The following is a 21,725-nucleotide window of genomic DNA, read 5'->3' as shown; positions in this document are numbered from 1 at the left end:
TAAATCCAACGAACTATCATACATACGGATTCATATAGAAAATTCATGGATGCGAACTCATAAATGGCAAACTTATACATGGGGATCCATAACGAACATTTAAATATAGATGCGATTTCATATACGCGAACTATTCTGCAGACTTCACGTGGTGGAATTCTGTAACAGCCCAATTTCGACTCTAATCAGACATAGTGGTTTCGGGACCACAAGTCCGAGTCAAAAAATATTTTTATATTATTTTGGGTGCATTTGATTGTGTGAAATTTTCGTGTTTTAATTTTGTTGTTTGAGTGTCCGATTAAATAAAAAGATTAAATCGCGTAAAATAAAAATTTAATGGTTAAATATGAAAGTGTCTATTTGTTGTTGTCTTTATAATTTGGAGGATTTAAGAAGCAATTAGTCCACCAGTAAGTGAGTGGATGGCAATGGTCAAGAATGACCTTATAATATGTGTTATACATTATATTTTAACAAAGGTTAATTAAGTAAATTAATTATTATGGTTATTATATGTTAAATATAATAAATTTAAAACATGTTCTTTATCTTTTTCTACCGAAACTAAGAGAGAAAATAAGGGTTTAAAGCTTTGGAAAAATTCGGCACTTTCAAGCTTGGATTAAGGTATGAATTTTGTTCGGTTTTTGATGATTTTTATGTTTTTGAGATCGTTGCTTCGAGTACTATCCGACCCATGCTTGAATTTTTTTATTTTGATTAATATTTTGAGCTATGTCATTGATGAATAATTGTGTTTTGTGATGTTTGATAATGAATAATGAAAGATATGTTTTAGATTAATATGTTTTGTATTGGAATTTTTGGTGAAATTGAGTAATTAGGGTTAAATTGCAAAAATAATATTTTTAGAGACTAAAATGTGAAATAAATGAAATGTGTGGAATTGTATGAAGACAAGGAACATTCGGCCCTAGATTAGTGTGGGAAAAATTTGTGTATTTTGTGTTTTGTGCAAAAAGGACTAAATTGCAAAAAGTGTAAAATGATAGGGGCAAAATGGTAATTTTCCCATTTATGTATTTTTGGACTTAATTGAATGTTTTGATGAATTAAAAAGGTTAAGTTTGGTTATGTTAGATCAAGAAACGAAGAAAACGGATTTGGATCGAGGAAAAACGAAAGTAATCGAATAGTCGATCGTGTCCGCTGATATCCGAGGTAAGTCTATTAGCAATTAAAAGTTATTAAGTTAATATTTATACATGTATACTAATTGTATTTTGTGTTGAGCTATAATTAAAAGTATGTTGATTAAATAAATTTTGAAGTATGGATGATAATTACATATATAGCATGTTCGAATATACAAGTATAATATTGTATAAATTTATGGGTTGAAATAAAGGTAAGAAATGTATACGAATATAGTTGATATTCGAATAAGCATGTACATATATATAATGCTAGAATATATATATAAGTTATTGAAATTAGTTAAAGTATGAATGTTGCATAGGTATAAATTCTTGATTTTAATCAAATGAATGTATAATATAAATATATATGGTGCGAATATATATATGCAGGTATATATATGTATAAACTCTTGGATTTATTTAAAGTTATGTAACCCATGATTGTATGAGAAATTTTGAATAGATAGGTATATGTGAATTGTAATTTATATGTATATGCTATATTTGAATAAGCATGCTTACATATATGTATATGTTCTTGTAATGATTTTAAGTATGAGTGATATATATATGCATAAATGAAGTTCGAATATGTACATATATATATATAAATGTACATCTATTGTATATTTGATGAGCTAAAATTAAAAGTATATGTATTGAAAATTAGTTGAGTATGAATGATATATATATGCATAAGTGTGAGATTCGACTATACAGTTATGTATATATATATGTACAGGTATAATTTCTTGTATTGAAATTAAGTATGGAATTACATATTGACATACATGGTTGAATGTATATGTATATATATGTTTAAGATTTGCATTGAATTAAAAGTATAAATTTTAAATACTTGTATGATTTGAACATGAACTACAAATTTTCTTGGGATAGAGTTGAGATTGTGAATTATATATAAATGTTATGAACGTGTGTTGCTATTAAAAAAAATATACGAGAAATAATTCTTGTATCTGTGAAATTGAGATTTTCAGGCTAAGCGCCTAGCAGGCTTAATGTCGGTGAATTTTTCAGACTTTAAGTCTAGCAGGCTACGTGCCGGTGATCTGAATCAGGTTATAAACCTAGCAGGCTACGTGCCGGTGATCTGAATCAGGTTATAAACCTAGCAAGCATGCCGGTGATCTGAATCAGGTTACAAACCTAGCAGGCTACGTGCCGGTGATCTGAATCATGCTATAAGTTTAGCAGGTTATGTGCCGTTGAATCTGTTTAAATTAAGTGATTGTATACATTGAATATATGTATATGATTTGATTATTTGTATTGGATTAATATATGAACATCTGTTGCTATGTTTTTTTGATGAGCATATAAAAGCTCGAATCTTTGTGTCTGGTGAGTATATATATCTATGCGTTCGGCATATGTGAATTAAGGTATATATATATGTGCATTCGGCACACGTGATTGATAAGTATAATTATTTGCTTTTGACATATGTATATGAAAGATCATAAGCATGCATTCAATGAAATGCAATGATAAGTATATTTGGAATTTATATTTGCGATTAATGATTATGTATATAACTTGATTTTTAGGTATATAATGATAATACAAATGATCGTTTATATGTATTTTGGATATGCTATAAACTTACTGAGCTATAGAAGCTTACTTTGATTGTTTTTGTTTATTTGTTTATAGATTTTGGAGACGCGTTACGAGCTCGGGGATCGTCAGCATAGTCTATCACACTATCGACTTCTTTTGGTATTTTTGTTAACAGTTTGAACTTGATCTTATGGCATGTATAGGTTTGAGTATGATTTTGGTTAAATTTGGATTGTATAATATAATTAGCCACGTGAATATGGTTTAATTTCTATGTTTGTGATCAGTTTGGTTTAAAAAAAAATGGTTGCGTTTGTTCGGTAATGCCTCGTAACCCTAATTCGGCGACAGATATGGGTTAGGGGTGTTACAAATTCTACGTATAACTTTGTCATGAAGCTTAGGGAACAAGTCCAGCGGCCTGTCGTGGCTTGAATCATGAGATAAGTCTAGTGAACCATCTTATCTTGAGTGTGCTCATGGCCATGGGGCTCGCTTACATAAATGAGGCTTTAAGCCTTAGACTCCGCAGAGTCTCATATTTGAAAGAACCCACGCAAGGTTATCATATATATACATGTGCGCATATATCTCTGTAAAATATATCTGAACCTACGCAAAGCCAAAATCATGCGTAAGGTTATCATATTTATGTGTGCATATATTAAGATTTATATATAGTCATCTTAACATTTTTTTATATTTTATATATTAATATAGATATAATTTTTGTATTATAGTTTACATAATGTATAAAAATTAATATGATATAAAACATTACAAACTTAAAAAACAGGTTAGACCGAGCTCGAGCTTGAATTCAAGGTCCAAGCTGACCCATATTTTTAAATGGGTCTAATTATTTTACCTAAACTTGAAATCCTAATAATTTTACCCAAACTTCATCGAAATTTGAGCGGGTAGCCCGACGATACGACCTCGGTTTAGTAGTTGAATCCGAGTAGTTTAGTTCCCAATTGTAAACGAAGAAGTATATTTGAATATATTGATTCAAGGGAAAGAAAATATGATTGGGTTCAAAGAAGTCAAGTAGGTTCAAACAAAGATGGATATGGATTTGGTTTAGGCTAGAAAATATGTGGAATAGGTTTGGTCAAATTCGGTTTAGGTTTATTTAGGAAATGGTTTTGGTTTTGGTAAGAATTGGAATTGGATATTGGTACAAAATGGTATGAGATTTTTGGTACGAAATAAACCAAATTGGCTCAAAAAGGTCAAGGATGAACCAACACTAAAGAGGAGTGTTGACCCGAAACTTAAAGGACCTAAAAGAGTTGGATTTGGTAATTTGGAAACATTGACCCGATACTTAGGAAAGTATGAACCAAAGGTATTAGGGTGAACGCCACACTCGGGTTTAGGGAGTGATAAGTTCAAAAAAGACTCGGAAAGACACCACTAGAAGCTAGATAAGTCTTACGGGTCTCCAACGAAATTTGAGAGAAAAATGGCTCACAAATTTGGCAGCAATTCATTAACTATATGCCAAAAGTTCTTTACAAAATGAAATTTTCAACTATTTATAAGCAGCACTTAAGCTAGCCGAATAGTCACATACATCATTAAGAACTAAGCAAATGAACTCCATTAAGCGAGCTAACAAGATTCGGCTGAATGGGAGCTTCAATTGTCAGCTTCTAGATAGATAAATGAACCTTGGACAACTTGGATGGTGCATGGATGAGCTAGGTTCGGCCAATGAGCATAAATCAACTCATTTAAGATACAACTTTTGCTGAAAAGTGACCAGCAATTAAAAGGAAATTGAACAGCCAATTGAAGTGTGAAAGCTCAGCTTTGAAGAGTCCTTGAGCGTGAACACCATGAACCGAACAGCCAAAATGATTCCAGCAATGTGAAAGAATTAAATGGCAGCTTTGGAGTAGGAAACATCATCTCCTTTGGTCGAATAGTCACATAGGAAACTTCAAAAATCAACACACCACTTTAATTGCATTCCATGCATGTATTGCCAAATACATTGAATCCAACGTGCATGCATCTTTTAAATACACTCGTGCCAACCTACAAAAGAAGCAAATGAACTTAAATTTAATTTATATTCAGCTGAAACATAATTAAAACATAATCTGGACAATTTAAATTCAAACAATTAAAACAAGACACAATTAATTAAACTAAGACCTAATTAATTCGGTTAGGACAAGACATATTAAAAACATGTAATAAAAACATATTTATAAGCTGTAGAAATTAAGATGACTTAATAACACAATTAACATGCATAATTAAATTTGTCCAGACTTTAGACCAATTAAACAACGAGAATTAATTAAGCTGAATCAAAAGTTATTGAGCTGAAAATGAGCTGAAATGGAGCTTAATTCAGCTCGCAACAAGTTGCAACTAATTGGCCCAAGCTTCGTTGATGTGTCCAACTAAAGTCTCGCCCCAAACTTTATCCACTAGAGCCGAAAAAGCCTCCTTGAAATGCTTGGCTTGCGATCCGGTGATAGGGCCTTGGGGTAGCCCCAAAGGTTCCTTGCTCGAGCTAGTTGTGACTTGGGGTGTGGCCGTCCCAAACTTCATCGAAATTTGAGCAGGTAGCCTGACCCATGAATAAGTGTAGGTTTAACTGGTACAATAATAAATTAAGGACTTAATTAAAAAATTTTGAAATTTAAAAACCAAATTAAAAAAATTAATAATAGTTTAGTCACTTTTGATACAATTAACTTTATTGTTTAGTATCATTGTTATATAGGTAAGTCAAAAGATGCCGCCGCCGGTAAATACAAGGAAAGAAATTTGAGTTTTCCCGCGTCATCTCAAAACAGCCAAACACTCCTCGCGCCAAATCAAAGGAAATATATAAACATTCCCCTCCGTTTCATTTCATTTTATTCTTTATTATTATTTTCTTAATTTTTAATTTTTAATTTTTAATTTTTAATATTTTCGATTTTCAAATCTCCCTCTCTGAGAAATCCAAATGGATTCCTCCAAATCAAAATATTGTTTCCATGGCATCAGTTCCAGAGAACTCAGTAGCTTTCGAGGTAACTCACATTCTCTGTCTCTCGCTCTGTTATTTGCCTTTTTTTTTTGTTATCTAATATATACATATATTTCAGTTAGAAAACGATCATTTATTGATGAATTAGCTTCGGATTTTACTGAAATCGGTGCTGTTGCCATTGAACGCGATGCTGACACGACTCCTCCCTTGGCCATCTCTTTTTGCAAGGTGCTCTTTTTTTTTTTTAAATAATCAATCATATAAATATACTATAAATAAGTTTCTTATTCTACAACAATGTTGGTATAATTTTTTAGTTTTACTAGTTGGATTAGTATTTCATTATGTTTCAAGTCTGGCTGGCTTTTGAATCTGACTTGATATCTGCATTCATTTTTGTGTGTGTGCCTTCGTTTTATGGATTGCATTAAAAAATTCATTTGTGAAATCTTAAATTACAGGCGAGTAAAAATTCTCATATTTTTGCGGTATCTGATGAGGCTGGATATGTAAGCTTGTTTGATTCTCGTAGGAAGCTTTCTTCCGCTGCATCTCACCAGGAAAATGCAGGTTCATTTGTTTAATTTTGTATTTTCTTTCAGAATGACAATTTCAGTTTTTCAAATTTATTAACAGTGATATGTATATCCATCTGTCTGTATGTATGTAATTAATCTAAAAAAATTTGTGCAGAAAAAGCAAGAATCAGTGATTGGGTTGCTCATGAAAATGCCATATTTGATGTATGCTGGATAAAGGTAATCCCACGATTTTCTGCATTTGACTGTTAGAAGATTACGCGAATAAATCGCGGCGCTCTAGTTGTTTTTTAGTGGTTTTGGCTCTCTTTGCTTTTGATATTCACGGTCTAATCGACCATGATAGTATTTATTACTTTTGTAAACACAATGCGAGTGAAAATATATTCACTTTGGCACTAGTGTGGAATTGTACCCTTTGACAGAAGTGCTCATCCTTTTGATGCTATTTGAGCTTGTGATGAGGACTTAGATTCGTGTGGATGGTTGAAAAGAGTGCATTGGTTGGGGAAGCATTATTTAATAATTGTGCATACCGACTTCTTGAACACAATAGAAACGAATTAAGAACATTTTTTATCAAGTTAAAATTTATCTGGGTCAGTTTTTTGGTTTACCTTAAACAATATGAAGAGGTCATTGCTAAAGAAATGATTGCATGGAATTGTTATATATCACGTCACTTTATATCTCTTTTCATTCAAATTATGCCAAAGATTTTAAACCCATTTTTTCTTATTTGATGAATTATGTGTCATGATTTGAAGAAAAAAGATAAAGCTGACGTGACCTAATTGTTTAATACAATTCTTTATCATCATTGCCCTGCAAACTATTCTAGTCAATGATTCTATGCTCCATGCTTTTTTTCCCTCAATGCCGGTGAATATTTCTTGCAGGAAGATAGTCACATTTTAACAGCTTCAGGAGATCAAACTGTAAGTAGCCATGCATAAAAAGACTGTTTAAGGCTTTGTTTAGTTGATTCTTTTACATTGTGCTACGTGACCCTTATTTTGAGTTTTTTATTTATTTATAAAATTGGCTTCAGTTTTTCTTTCTAAAGTGCATCTTTAGTATTTCAATTCAATGAGAGAAACGACGGATGTAAATGAATTGCCTTTTCTTTTGGACATTTTGCAGATAAAAGTATGGGATGCTCTGGAAAAGAAATGCATTGGAGTCTTGATGTTGCACACAGGAAGTGTAAAATGTTTGAGTTCTCATCCAACAAATTCTGGTAAGGTTTTCTTAAAATCCTTTTTCTTTTGGTGCAGAAAGATATGATCTTTAAGCATTAATTTTCCAACAGATCTTGTTGTTTCTGGTTCGAGAGATGGGTCCTTTGCTATTTGGGATCTAAGATGCAAGATTAACTCCCGAAGTAGATATGATGGGGTTTGCCTTACGTAAGTTATCGCTATGCATGCACACACGTACATATATATCTCAATATGTCGGCCTTTTGTATTTTTAATATTTGGTAGTAAGTTGTCACTTCATTGATTACTGTTACTGTCACTTCATTCAGGGCAACTTCCATGGTCAAAGGAGCTCATGCTTCATCTCAAGCAAGGCGGGGTAGGCATGGCAAGGTTTGTTCACTGCTGAGGTTTCTTCAGAATTTCATAAGCAGTTCTTAATACCTTAATCTTGTCAGGCTGCTGCTGCAAGCATTACATCACTTGTTTATCTCAAAGACGAGGTTTCCATTGCTACAGCTGGAGCAGCAGACAGGTAAATTAGAAGCACCTCTGAGGTTCCTAAGATTTAAGTTTTGAGTACTTAAGCATAAATTCATGTGGACTTAATATCCTTTCCTTCCAACCCTGGTTATTTCAGCGTTGTGAAGTTCTGGGATACCAGAAATCTGAAATCTCATGTCACTCGGGCATGTTCCAAGCCAGAGTCTTCATCTAAAAAGGTTGCCTTTCTCTCCTTCAAAATATGTTGAAATGGTTATTTTAGCATGAGATTATGAGAAATTAAAAGCCATTCATAGATAATTGAGCATTCTGTCCAATCCGATAATCTGCTGCAAAATGGTCCAGATGCGTGCATGAGGATTGACATTGATCCGAAAATCTAGAGCTTTAATTAGAGTTACATATATCATGCATGTCTCATGGCGTTTTTTTTACTATGCTAATGTTGCTCTAGTTCTTTATTTTAACCGCAAATTCCAAACTTAAACCATTGTTCAATATGAATACAAGCACATGATCCTAAATATATGAAAAAACTGGTGTTAGATATATATATATATCTACATGTGACACTTACACTCAAATCTAAGTAACATGGCTTCTTTTAATTCTGTCCTTGATTTCAGGGTATATCTAGCTTGTCTCAGGATTCGAAAGGAGTGTTCCTCACAGCATCATGCATGGACAATAGGTACTGATCGACGAGATTAACTATAGAGCCAAAATTTCTGTTTTGGTGGTTTGTACACTAAAAAAAAAAATCATTAATTACTGCTATATATCTCATTTTGTTTTTCCTTTTACTAGAGTATATTTGTATAATGTACTTCAGCTTGATAAGGGACCTATGCAAACTTTCTCTGGATGCCAAATAGAGTCTTTTTATGTGAAGGTATATTCTGTTTCATTTTATGTCCGCTTCATCCTTTAAATGTTATTAATAAGACCAAGCTATTTGCTCGGACTCTCATTTTTCTTCAAGTATTTGCATCCGAACATATTTTAGGTACAAGGATATAATCTTTCAAATTGAGGGAAAAAATTGAACATAGTAGTTGCATATTTGCATCCAAAACTTTTTTTCTAGTTCAAGTAAGATAGAGCTCATGCACACCATTAATTTTGTTAGATTGATAATCTCTCCTAACTTTGAATTTATATGCAATTGTAGGCAGCAATCAGTCCAGATGCAGATCACATACTAAGTGGTTCCAGTAATGGAAATGCTCATATATGGAAGGTTGGTTATATTCTTAAAAACGAACTTTTCTTGTTCTATGTTGATACATGAACATGATTTAGTTAGCAATGGAAACCAGGTAAACAAGCCTCAAGCGGAGCCTATCATCTTGAGAAATCATCACGGCGAAGTCACTGCAGTAGATTGGTAAATTTCCTTTCACTGCAACCGTAGTTTCTATTATGCTTCCCATTCGCTGTTTGCTCGGTTTTAAATGTTAATATATTTTTTTTGTACTTTGCAGGTGCCCATCTGAGATAGGAAAGATAGCAACTACTGCAGATGATTTCACGGTATGTGTCGGAATTAAGCTTTGTTACTTAAATTTGAGTGTGAGTGTCTATGAATGTATTTAATGTGTTTCATTTTTTTAGGGTCTTTGGATGTCTAACATAACAGTTGAGCAGGGTATTCAATGTTACTAGAATTTGAGGGTATCAAACATTAGTATGCATCTCTTCACATGTATTTAAAGTGTAAGAGTATTATGGAGTTAGATTGCATTGTCTCTTTTACTCAAAAAAGAGAGGATAAATTAGTTTTTTTACAGTAGATGAAATGAAAAATGTTTTTTTCTGTCAAAAAAATTATTTATTTCTATTGTTAAAAGTTAGATCATGTATGTTAGCATAAGGTATATGCATTGTTTGGTTAATTTTTAATAGTAGAAATAGATGGTTAATAAAAAGTATTAGTTTGTTATTTAATTTACAGCATAGGAAATGCAATCTGACTAGCAAATTTCACGATACTTTTATCGAATTTAAAGGATTTTTGATGTGAAATGAGTCAAATTAAAGTAGTGTTTCCCATTGCAACCAGTTGGAATTATTGAATCATTCTTCAAATCCGCATTTATATGTCAGGTAAGGATATGGAACACTGAAAACAAGTATTGCTCCACCTCAAGATCATCTAGCATCCGAAGAAGAGTAAATGCGATTCCAAGCACAGAAAGTAGAAAAGTTTTGATGAATGATAATGAGGAAAGCGGCAGCTCAGATTCATCAAATGAACCATTACACCAAATCCGAGTGAGCTCACCATCACACTCGGTAACCACTACATTTTTGCTTAGTACACCAGAAGGGCATAAGAAAAAGTTATTAGCATCAATTTCAGACACCAATGAAACAAGCAGCTTTGAGCAAACACCTGAACCTGCAATGAAAAGCCCATCTTCAGTTTTAAACCCACCTTCTTCCTTGAAAAGAAAAACCATTAAAGATTACTTTGTAGCAGCTCCATGAAACTTTGGCGGTAAATTTCTCATTGAGGAAAAAGGCTTCGTATAAAAATAGTAGTGTTGAGTAAAGTTGTTCAAACTCCTCCTTGCACTTTAAACACCAATAACCTGGTTAATGGGTATAGATTCTGGTTTTGTAAATTGGTTACCGAATTTAAACATAGCTACGGTTGTCTACGAATTTTACTTAATTATACTAAAGATAATTTTTTAATTTTTTTAATTATATAAATTCGATATGATTTTTAAAAAAATTAATTTCACTTTAAGTTTTTAAAAATTTAGATTCATTTATTAATATTATTAGAATTTTTTTGTGTTGGTGTGCTATTTAAAAAATAAATAAAATAAACTTTGTATTTAAACAACAAAAAAATAAAATAATATTGTAATAGATTTGAATTTAATAAAGAATTTAACGAAGTTAACAATTTTTAAAAGTTTACATAATTATTTTAATTAGAATAAAATATTTAGATTAATTAATGGTATTATAAAAGTTGAGGTATTAAATTATGTTGAAATTTAAGTGAGATATAGGAATCAAATTGAAATTTAACCATTCATATAGTTTAAAAAGTAGAGGGATTGGGGTTAATATTTACCCATAATATTCTCATGTAAAAGGTAAAAGGACAAAGATGGACAGGTGTCCATCGTGGGCCGTCCTTAGTTGTATAGATTAAGAACACATTTTTTATAAGGTTAAATTTTGCTAAAATTTTAATATTTGTATTTTAATTTGTTTAATTTTATTTTTTTGTATTTTTTAATTTTAGTTTGATTTAAATAAAAATAGTTAAATTCATTTGGTTAAGCTTAATTACTTGTCTTATAATATATGTATAGTTATAAATTTGATGTATATTTTTTAATTGGGTCATTCTAACTTTCAAAATTTAAAATTTCGATCTTGGTGCAAATGACAATTAATTTGTTAATTATATTTTTGGTGAGTAATATATGAAATAATAAATTTAACCGTTAATGTTTAGTAAAGATTAAAATTAATAGCAGGACTCAACCAAATTGAATAGTATGTGGACTGAATCTACGATTTTCATAAACTACAAAACTAATACCATGTCAATTTTTCACAACCATGTCAATTCCAGCAATGTTTTCCCCAAATTTACTTTCTATATTTTTAATTTTAGAAATTCAATTTTAATTTTTTTAAAATTGATAAAAAATACAAGAAATTATTACACATTTTAAAACTTTCTTTAAATCTTGTCTTTTAAGATTCTTTTTTAATTTTTATTGCTAAGGAATCACAATGAAACTTGTTCCCCATGCAAAGCCTCAACTCACCATGTCATCCCCTACGTGTCTTCCCATTAAACCTCTTTATTCCTTTATAAAACCCTCCCCCTTTTCCCCTATTCTCTCCATCTCTTTCTTTCACTGTCAACTGTCAAAGTTTCTCTCTCTCTCTCTCTCTCTCTATTGTTGAAGTTCATAAGCTTTTGTATCAATGGCTGAAGTCCGTGACCGCAACCTGCCTCACCAAGTTCAAGTTCACCCACAGTACCGTTTCGACAATACAACCGGAGGCGGTTACGGTGCAAAGAACTATCACAGTGGACCATCAACAAGCCAAGTTCTAGCCGTCCTTACACTTCTCCCCATTGGTGGTACACTGCTTGCATTAGCCGGGTTAACACTGGCCGGCACCGTCATTGGGCTGATGCTAGCCACACCGCTGTTCATCATCTTCAGCCCAGTTCTTGTCCCAGCTGCCATTGCCATTGCCATGGCAGTGACGGGGTTCTTGTCGTCGGGGGCGTTTGGGTTAACAGGGTTGTCGTCGTTGAGTTACGTGCTTAACAGGCTGAGGTACGCAACAGGGACGGAGCAGCTAGATTTAGACCATGCAAAGAGAAGGGTACAGGACATGGCAGAGTATGTGGGGCAAAAGACAAAGGAAGTTGGGCAGAAGATTGAGAACAAGGCACATGAAGGTCAAGTTGGAAGGACTTGAAGATGATAACAGGGCTTTTGGGAATAAAAAGAATGTAGGTTTTTTGTTTTTTGTTTTTGGGGGGGGGGGTTGTATTATGTTGTTAGCGTGCATGTGTGGTTGAATGATGTGGGTTTTGCTTCAATTCCATGTATGTTTCCTTTTTATGTCTTAATCATGCTTGTTTTTTTACTCTAAATAAAATATACTCTACTTTTTTAGGAAATCAGTTTCCGAGATGCAACATTTGAGCATGGCTAACATATTGAAAGGAAAAAAGAACCTAAATTTCATTTAATTATTTTTAAAAAATATTATTATTATTTTAAATTCTATATTTTGTATCTAATCTTTAAAATATTTTTATTTCGAATATAAAATTTTAATCTTACCATTATCTTAAAACAGTAAGAAGATTTTAGGGAAGTTATATACATTTCTCGATTTTAAAGAATAAAAATGTATTAATTTAAAGAGATGAAATTGGACAACCATAAGCAGTAATAAAAACAAAATAAAAATTAACCTTTGAATTATAAGGAGAATCAAAGAGAGTAAATAAAAAAAAAAGGAGGTTCCCAAAGACTCGTGGAAAAGGAGAATGTTAGTCCCCTAAAGCTCTAAACAAATTTGCCACCCCTAATCATCCTTGTGGTGGCAACAACTAATATATGAGAATATCATAAACAAACATTGTACTGTAAAAGAAACAAATGGAATTTCAACTTTCACAAAATTTTATACTTCAATAGGATTTTTTAACATTTTACCTCAACTGTACAAATCCCCAAAACGGCCTCAAAATGACCCTTAAGCCTTTTAAGCCACTCTTTCATGCTTAGACATTTGGGATGGGATTATGCTTTGAATCTTCCGGTACTAAACATTCCATATGCTCGCAATTACCCGAAGTACTGCAGCATGCTGTTAACTTTTCATTGGTCTCCACATCGGTTTCCTTTCTACTATGTTGGTCATTGCTAGATGTTTGCCATGAAAGCTGTAAATTATGTGTCTTCCAGCATTTACCATCTGCATAAGCCTTCTCTGCGGAGTGGTGTGTGCTGTAAGTTATAAGAACCGAGCAATTATGCGATGCCTCTGATCCCGTATTATCATCTTTTTCCACATCTTGCAGCTCCACAGAGACGAGATCGCCGTATTGTGAGAAGTGTTGCTTCAAAACATCAACCTAATTGACACACAGATTTTAGCAACCTCTCATTGATTACAAAGAAAAATGTTAAATACCTAGTTTATGGCATTGGGTATGGTTTTATTTCTAGATGGAGCTACACATTTTTTAGGTAAATTTGGGGGCCAAGAGCATGAGCCCTCAGAATGAAACCATGTTCTAGATCAAAATGTTCTGGTTCAGAAAACGAAGTAAAACAATTTAGTTCAGTTAAATATCATGTAAAGACTAAAGAGCATATAAATACTATGTTGCTCCGACCATTCTTTTTCGTAAAGTACCCGTATCCCATACACGTTAGATAGTTTAAATATGCTATTAGTTCCTATTAGTTCCTGTACAAAATTTGAGATTTAGTTCTCTACTTTAAAAGTTAAAAATTCAATCCTATTTTTTAATTTAAAAATTCTAATTCAATCATTATCGTTGTTTACAATTTCTGTCAAAAATTTTCAACTGTCAATTATATGCAACGCAGAACATGCCAAGTTGACAAATCTTGACGGAAATACTAATAATGATTGAACTGAGATTTTTAAATCAGAATAGAGAGAGGACTTAATTTTTAACTTTTTAAAAACATGGACTAAATTTCAAATTTTGTCCAAGTACAAGGACTAATAGCATATTTTGACCTTTTAGATATGCATATGGGCATGCGACTCTAAAAGGACCCTTGACGTAAAAAGAAAAACTTAGAGAATACACCAATATCAAATACATCCTCGCATCAGACTCGAACTCAAGTCTTAGCAACATAGCACAAGTATATTTTATTAAACTCTCTTTGTGCAAGCAAGAAAATATCACATGCTATGTTATGCCTTTCACCTTTGGAATAATTCATCACTACAAATAACTAGAGTACTAGACATACCAAGAAAGTCTTCTAGTGAAATGCGCTTCTTTTTATTTTTATCATTTTCAAAATGGAATAAAAGAGTAATTCTGGTAAAATCTATCATCATAAATGACGGAGCAAATATGTTTCTTAGAGGAAAGGCGAGAAAAATACTCACATCTGCAAAACCCGCAGGCAATGGTGGATTAACTTGAAAAGCAGTAGGTCGGTTGTCCAATTTGTATTTATTTATCATGATTGGATGCCCTACCACCGCTGATGGATGAGAATGATGCTTTGAGCTTGTAGATTCCTGCAATGCAAGATTCTCCGTTGATTTGTTTTTATCTGTCACTACAGTGCACGGTGTTGCTACAAAAGCAGCTGGTTCGGAGGAACTTGAAGTTGAAGCTTTTGCGGGGTCAGCCGCAATTCCCACCTTCTGCCTCTTAGCAGCTTGCTCGGTATGTAGGTCGCCCTTGACACCACTAGACTGCATGAGGTTGAAACACACATTAAATCAACTTAAAATTATGAGTAATTATCCCATATCAATATTTATACCTTGATGTTCTATTTTGCTATCTCTCAACTTGTGACAGCATGTGAACGTAATATGTAGTTGAACTATTGGAAAATAACGAGTATACATGTGCAGAAAACTGGAAATGCTGCATTCCCGCTGACGACGTTTTTGAAATCACTTGGATATAGAATTCTGGTTCATTAAAAAAAGTACCATGCTATGGAACATGCAACTTCTAACACGACAGTTTTCGGGAAGTATATGTTAAAAGTAAAGAAAATTCTCAGTACTTGTTTCTGAAGTTTGTCCAACTGGCGCCGGAAGTCATTCCGCTTCTGCTCCAGCATTTCCTGCTTCTTGCGGAGCTCCTCCTTCATCTGCTCCAGAGTCTCTAACTTTTTCTGCAATGGAGGTGAAGCCTTGGGACCATTCAAATTGACAGGCCTAGGGGAATTCAGAGATGGCGGCAAATCAGCATCATGGACAACATTGCTTTTTTGAGCAGTTGGTTGAAGATTATCCTTTCCTCTTGCAGCAACAGGTTGTACTTGAAAAGCAGGAGCTGTTAGACCATGTGGATTTACTGCTATGCCACTGCCACTTTTTACAGCATCATCAGGTATGCTATCCCGATTAGCCCACCAGAGCTTAATAAAGCGGTTTCCCATGACAGCATCAGGTGACTTCAAAGCAGCTTCTGCCTCTTCCCTCCTTGAAAACTGGACAAAGGCACGTTCGCTATTTGATGGAATATAAATGTCAATAATCTGTCCAAACTTACGAAAATGAGAAAGAAGAGCTTCTCTTTTGTTGCTTTTTTGGGGAATTCCATTGACAAACAGTGTACGAAATGCCTTCTGAGTTGGTTTTCTGCTATTATGTCTACTATCAGTCTGTGACTTGAGTGACAAATCCATAACTTTGGTGCCATCACCCTCAGTGCTGATTGGCTTTACCTGACACGAAGTGCCTTGCAAGCTGGGAAATTCTTTTTGTTCTCCCTTGGTTTCATTCTCAAGATAGTCGGACAGTGTGAGATCAGTTTCCTGTTTTGTATCTATTCTATTTCTTGAGCTAGCAATTCTACCCCAAACAGACAAATTTGTGCCCTGTGACCCAGCACTTCTAACTGGAAACTCATTATCGTGCAAGGGTTCCATTTTATGAACCTTGGGTGAATGTAGACCTGAGAGAGCTGCCGTTGCTTCTGAGCCATTGTTATTCCACAAAGGCTGATCAGGATCATATAAATCAGCCTCACTAGCACTAGTAGAAACAGTATATGTGCCATTTGAACCTAAGGCATCGCCAGTCATTCCAGGTTTGCTACTTTTTCTATAAATACCATCAGTGTTCATTAAAGAGGCTGAGGGAGGAACACCTGAAGGCAGTGGTCCAGGTACAGCAGGGGTTGACAATAGCTGTGCACTTGAAACTGTTACAGGAAGGTTAAACTGTGACAAGCTCTGCAAATCAGAAAAGAACTGTTAACTTTAATGCATGAGGAATGCTAGGTGTTTCAGGGTGATAATAAAGAATCAAAGTCGAAGAAGGAACTCTCCTATGAAGGCGATTTGGATTTCAGAAGCATGCACATTATGGAAGAGATCCTCATTTAGAAGACAGTATAAATTGGAAAAGAAGCAACTCCACCAGTCAATATAGGCCATGAAGCAAATATTGATTATGTTAAAGAAGTTTAATTGCAGAGATCTCTAATTCATGTAGTATATTTTTGGTCAATGATTAAAGCAGAATATTTTTTATAGGAACAAATTTCTTGTTTGTGTAACCCCATTATACTATCCAGGGGGCTTCCCTTCAAGAAGATGCTTAAAAATCAATAGCAATTGAAGCTAATCTACCAGAAGGCGCCAAAGCAGGAAATCTATCTGGTATTCACGCTTTAGTTGGTTAGGAGGTTGTTAAAAAATAAATAGGATCAACATAAGTGGAAGGAAACATCAAATGAATATATTAGGAAGTAACATGAGAATAATTTGTAGTAGTATAGCATATTTACACTCTAAATATAGCAGCAAAACCCAGGTAAATGAACTTAAAACAACAAGAAAAAAAGCCTAGCTTTCAGTGGTAGTGCAGCATTGAGATGAAGGTACCATTGCAACAAGCTTTTGAAAGGTGTTAAAAAGGAAATATTAACAGCCAAAAAACCTTTTTAGCACATTGCCCATCCTATACTTTTTGTTGGTAGCCAGATAAGATAATCCAGATGAACATTGGAACCTATTGCATCTGGAGGTGTTCATGGGCTCGGACAGGCCTAGGCTTGATTCTAGGCCTGAGCCTGGCCTGCCCAAATGGCCTGTTTCGCTATAAAAATATATTAATATTAATTTTTTAATATAATATAATTTTTTTAATATATTTTATTTATTGAACAGGAAATTGGCACAGGCCAGGTGGCCCAAGGTTGAAAAAAATAAACCCAAGCCCGGCCCGAAGCAGGCTAGGTCAACTGGTGAACACCTCTATTGCATCACAGTATGATGTTCAAGGACAACTGTATAAGGCACATGTCAGAATTAAGTTGGACATCAGCAAAAATGCATACCTGAACATCTTCAACAACAATGCGATTGACACCATGCTCCATTGGGCACATGTCTCCTCTTAGACAAAATCCACGCTCCTCAAAGTCTCTACAACGCTGTCGAGGAATGCCCATATTCAATGAAGAATTCATCGGAGGCCTGAGTGCACCTTGTAAGCCAATGGGATGGAGAGTATCTAGGCCACCATTTGGTATTCCAGGCATAAGCCCAAAGGCAGTCCATGATGAGCTTTGTGCATTTGAAACATTTGGTAATCCCCTTCCTGCAAAGAGACTTGGAGCAACAGATCCTGGCTGAACAATCTGAGAAGCAATATCAACTGAACTAAACCTAGGATCACACTGTTTCCAAGAAGAGTTATCCCTTCCTCTTGCCCTACCAGGACCATAATCTCCGCTAAATGTTTGGTTCAACCTAAATCCAGGGCGTCTTCTGCCAAACTTGGATGTCAAGTCTTTGTCAAGTGGCAAACCGTTGTAATTTTTCCAGGTTTCACCTGCTCGAGATTCATTTCCTCTGATAGGATGCCCATTTTCAAAAGGCTTATTGTGCTTTTTGTATGGCCTTGTAAAAGCTGGATCCACAAAATCTGTCTCTAATGATTGAGAACGTGTATCACGCCGAAGATGCTTGTGGTTGCGGTCATCATCCTCCTCATCACTGATTTCCTTATCCTCAGGACCACTAACATAAGCAGGAGGAGAAAGACCACCAAGCTTAGGTGATGAAGCTTTCAGCTCCATTGGACCCTTTCGAAATAAATAACAAACAATTGTTCCTTACCGCATGCAGAGTTCCAATCTCTATCAAAATTGCAGCAGTCAAGCAACATGAGAAGCCATTTGAAGGAAGATCTAAGATTAACGGAAAGAGTTTAAGGTATATAATAACAACATAAAACAGTACTTGACACAGCAATAAATAGACCTTTTACATAAATTCTTATGCACTCACTACAACAACCTCATGTCCAAATGGAAGTTCACATAACCAATGGTCCCAAAACTATAAACAAATTTCTGGCCGCATGCCTAGTAAGCTAGCATATATACAACTTACTTGCATTTCTAATGCCTCATAATGAGGTTTCTGATATTGCAATAAATCCATGTTCTAACCCATGAGTCAATTAAGGCATATAAAGTTAAATGCGAACAAACTAAATTTCTCTAGTTTTATGACGGAAACCATCCATATCCCACATTAGAAGTCATTTCAAATTGAAATCCATCTAACAATGCTATGGAACACAAACCAACCAGATCCACAGCTCTGCCACTATAATTTGACTTTGGGTAGTTAGAATGACGGACATCTAACCATACTCTTCAGTCTCCATAAAAAAGCATTTTGTCACAAACTCAGAAGATCAACCTCTCTGAGTTAACTTTTCTACAAAATATGACCAGCATAAACTCCAAAGAAGACCTTACACTAAAAAAAAAAGGCCAATCAATTGCCTACAGCTAACACTAACATAAATACCAAAGAATATACAGATTAAATTAAATGCATCTAAGAAAACCATTATCAACCATTATTTCAACATTGATAAGGTTTTAATGATCCATGAACTCATAGCAAACTAATATTACAGCAAAAACTACTGCATAACGTCAATGGAACTTGTTTTTTTGCACGCTTCAAAGCTATCATATTAACACATACCAAATCAAGCATGTCCAGGCATTAATAAACAATAATTTAAACCAAATAATAAACCGCCTATCAAGCTCGAGCAAGGTAAATCTAAACCCTAAGACATGTCAGTCACCTCAAACTCAAATATCATTCTGCAACATATCCATAACTCATTTCTTTACTCCTTGAGCATGTCATAAATTGTGATTTCTCATTTTCAAACCTAAAAAAAACAAGCTCAATAACAACCTCCAAACTGCTTAAAACCATATATTCCACTTAAACTACAATAAAGCTAAAATCGACGAAAATCTAGACACAAATTTAAACAAGAATCAAGAACAATAACTAGAAAAGCAAAACCTAATCCCAAAAATTTCTCAAAGATAATAATAATTAAGCTCCTAAACCTATATTTTCACAGTTTAAATCCAAGAAATTGGAATAATTAACCAAAAAAATCAATAATCCCTGTTTCGCCAAAAAAAGAAACAAACTATATATTTAGTTAACAAAAAAAGAACTTACAGAATATTCTAGACGAATAGAAGGAGGAATGTCTTCGGAGCTATCATTTGAATCCGGCCCGACTTTGAAATCGTGAAGAAGGTACTTTATGAGGCGACGGAGGGGTATTTCGGGAAAAGAGAAAAGAATACGTCGGCCGGACAGAGGGTCAGGATCGTAATAAAGGGTTAATCGAGGGCGGGGTTATTAGAGAATTTTAGAGGGTTTGAAGAAGCAGTGATAATTTTTTTTTTCTAATTTAAAAAAAGACAAATATAAATACATGGAAACGAGATTTTTGAGAGACGAGGAAAGAGACGAAAAAGGCTGAAAAAAGTTTTTGGGATAAATATAAAATTTATACATAAACATTGGGTTGATCTACAATTTGATGTATAAACTTTGATTTAATGTAATTATACATATAAAATTTAAATTGTGATCTATATATATACATGAAACTTTAATTTTGATCGATTATAGGCATTTAAAGAAATAAATATTTATTTATTTTCATATCAGATTAATATAATTGTTTGTGTATGTAATATTTCAACATAAAGTGGTATTAATTCGATGATATTATTAGTGATTTGTGAAAATTAAATCAAATCAAAGTTTCATATATAAAAGCGTATAAAATTAAAATTCATATATTACATTGCACATTAGATTAAAGTTAATGTATAATTTTAATATTTATCCCATAAAATTTTGTTTCGGGACTAATTTTTTGTACATTTACATTTCTCTCCCTTATGCTCTCTTTTTGTTCAGAATTCCTTTTTTTTTTCTCATTTGATACTCTCTTATGTTCCTTAAATTGCTAGGTACATGAAATTGAAAGGTAGAAATTTGTTCATATACTAAATTATTAGAATGGTCTAAGAATCGGATTATTGGTCTAAATTTAAAAATCAAATTGAATTGAAAGGGATAGAGACAAATAAGCTTTAAAGTAGGCTTGGTAAAAAAAGAAGAAAGACATATTTAAAATATAGGTATAGCTTGGGATTTAACCTTGCTTATCTTAATCCATTTATTATTTATAATTTTTATATCGTCGCGACAACATACCTCCTCAAACTATTTAATAGTTCTAAGTGTCATATAAAGCACTCTAAATAATTAGGTAAAGTGTATTAATTCTACATTGACGAGGAAATGAATGGGTTTAATGTATATAAATGGGTGTGCTACACATCTTATCAAACATTTCTTTTGAGAAAAGAATAATGATCTTGTGACACAAGAACATTGCAAAAGCTTGACCTTACGGCCTTGCCTAGAGAGTAACAAATTTTGTTTAAACGTTCTATCACACCAAATAGGCGCACACAATTCTCAAAAGATATATGAGAAAAGATATATGAGGAAGATATCCTAGTTAAGGTATAGGCTGAGTCAACTTCCCTCTATAAATATTCCTTCTTAGGACTGGGGAGGGGGGTAAGGATAAGACGTACAAGTAGCCTATGTTGTCTATACTTTGCTTAAACTTAAACCCAACTTTCTCAAATCATCATCCTAGCGGCTCTTTGCATCATCTGCAATGTGAACCGTCCCCATTTTAGTAACTCTTCATACCAGTGTGAACAAGTTGCATCCCGTGTTAACCATCCACTTAATTGTTACAACATCATAACAAATCTAGATGCTGGGAACAAAATAATGCGGTAAAGGCTTTATTTCTCTTATTTGCAATTTCAACAATGGAGCAGCAAACATGTACATCCACTTCCTTTCAACCCCCTAAAGACTAAACAATGAATAAGTTAAACTTTTATTTTTGCTTGAAACGGGTCCCCACAATTTAAGATCGACTCATACGACTCAAAAAATTCATTTATTATTTAATAAAATTATATATTTAAAGTATTTAATATTTTGTAATTGAAATTTTTGTTTAGAATTGAAGCAGATGATATTACTAAATTGACTTTTAATAAGAATACAGGTTTGTCCATTAAATATTTCTAGTTAATTTCGTTTAATTA

General features: G+C 33.6%; 3 protein-coding genes across 7 annotated transcripts; 2 read left to right on the top strand and 1 right to left on the bottom strand.

The window, feature by feature from the left end:
* Positions 1 to 5,519: 5,519 nt before the first annotated feature.
* Positions 5,520 to 10,702, top strand: LOC107926416 (denticleless protein homolog). 2 transcript variants are annotated; one of them, XM_016857267.2, is made up of 16 exons: positions 5,520 to 5,788; positions 5,864 to 5,976; positions 6,210 to 6,318; positions 6,442 to 6,506; positions 7,187 to 7,225; positions 7,431 to 7,527; positions 7,600 to 7,696; positions 7,819 to 7,882; positions 7,948 to 8,024; positions 8,130 to 8,211; positions 8,620 to 8,684; positions 8,801 to 8,885; positions 9,165 to 9,233; positions 9,313 to 9,380; positions 9,478 to 9,526; positions 10,100 to 10,702. In XM_016857267.2, the coding sequence occupies exons 1-16, from the start codon at positions 5,722 to 5,724 to the stop codon at positions 10,481 to 10,483; spliced, it is 1,530 nt and encodes a 509-aa protein (XP_016712756.2). In that variant the 5' UTR covers positions 5,520 to 5,721; the 3' UTR covers positions 10,484 to 10,702. The 2 variants fall into 2 exon arrangements, with proteins under 2 accessions (XP_016712756.2, XP_016712757.2); XM_016857268.2 differs by lacking the exon at positions 7,187 to 7,225 and having other exon boundaries at positions 5,631 to 5,788.
* A 1,166-nt stretch (positions 10,703 to 11,868) lies between these two features.
* On the top strand, positions 11,869 to 12,668 carry LOC107926388 (oleosin 18.2 kDa-like). Its single transcript, XM_016857234.2, has one exon. It carries the CDS (start codon positions 11,957 to 11,959, stop codon positions 12,461 to 12,463), a length of 507 nt encoding a protein of 168 aa, XP_016712723.1. The 5' UTR covers positions 11,869 to 11,956; the 3' UTR covers positions 12,464 to 12,668.
* Positions 12,501 to 20,053, bottom strand: LOC107926511 (zinc finger CCCH domain-containing protein 41). 4 transcript variants are annotated; one of them, XM_041098028.1, is made up of 6 exons: positions 19,750 to 20,052; positions 18,364 to 18,434; positions 17,580 to 18,264; positions 15,295 to 16,470; positions 14,657 to 14,971; positions 12,501 to 13,634 (listed from the first exon to the last, which is right to left on the bottom strand). In XM_041098028.1, the coding sequence occupies exons 2-6, from the start codon at positions 18,366 to 18,368 to the stop codon at positions 13,281 to 13,283; spliced, it is 2,535 nt and encodes an 844-aa protein (XP_040953962.1). In that variant the 5' UTR covers positions 18,369 to 18,434; positions 19,750 to 20,052; the 3' UTR covers positions 12,501 to 13,280. The 4 variants fall into 4 exon arrangements, with proteins under 4 accessions (XP_040953962.1, XP_040953963.1, XP_016712870.2 ...); XM_041098029.1 differs by having other exon boundaries at positions 18,364 to 18,383; XM_016857381.2 differs by having other exon boundaries at positions 17,580 to 18,434; positions 19,750 to 20,053.
* Positions 20,054 to 21,725: the final 1,672 nt, after the last annotated feature.

The sequence above is a fragment of the Gossypium hirsutum genome, chromosome D07, assembly GCF_007990345.1.
Source record: "Gossypium hirsutum isolate 1008001.06 chromosome D07, Gossypium_hirsutum_v2.1, whole genome shotgun sequence".
In the NCBI taxonomy this organism is placed as follows: domain Eukaryota; kingdom Viridiplantae; phylum Streptophyta; class Magnoliopsida; order Malvales; family Malvaceae; genus Gossypium; species Gossypium hirsutum.
Note: the sequence above shows the minus strand (reverse complement) of the source record. Positions and strands in the feature narration are given on the sequence as shown.

Bases quoted from the DNA above. Each gene is read 5' to 3' on its own strand.
- LOC107926388 (XM_016857234.2), top strand. From the start codon at position 11,957: ATGGCTGAAGTCCGTGACCGCAACCTGCCTCACCAAGTTCAAGTTCAC.
- LOC107926416 (XM_016857267.2), top strand. From the start codon at position 5,722: ATGGATTCCTCCAAATCAAAATATTGTTTCCATGGCATCAGTTCCAGA. The intron at 8,212-8,619 runs GTTGCCTTTCTC...CCTTGATTTCAG, and splicing joins CAGAGTCTTCATCTAAAAAG to GGTATATCTAGCTTGTCTCA. The intron at 8,685-8,800 runs GTACTGATCGAC...TCCTTTTACTAG, and splicing joins GCATCATGCATGGACAATAG to AGTATATTTGTATAATGTAC.
- LOC107926511 (XM_016857381.2), bottom strand. From the start codon at position 18,323: ATGGAGCTGAAAGCTTCATCACCTAAGCTTGGTGGTCTTTCTCCTCCT. The intron at 16,471-17,579 runs GTATGCATTTTT...TCTGATTTGCAG, and splicing joins TTGTTGTTGAAGATGTTCAG to AGCTTGTCACAGTTTAACCT. The intron at 13,635-14,656 runs GTGAGTATTTTT...TGTGTCAATTAG, and splicing joins TGCCTGCGGGTTTTGCAGAT to GTTGATGTTTTGAAGCAACA.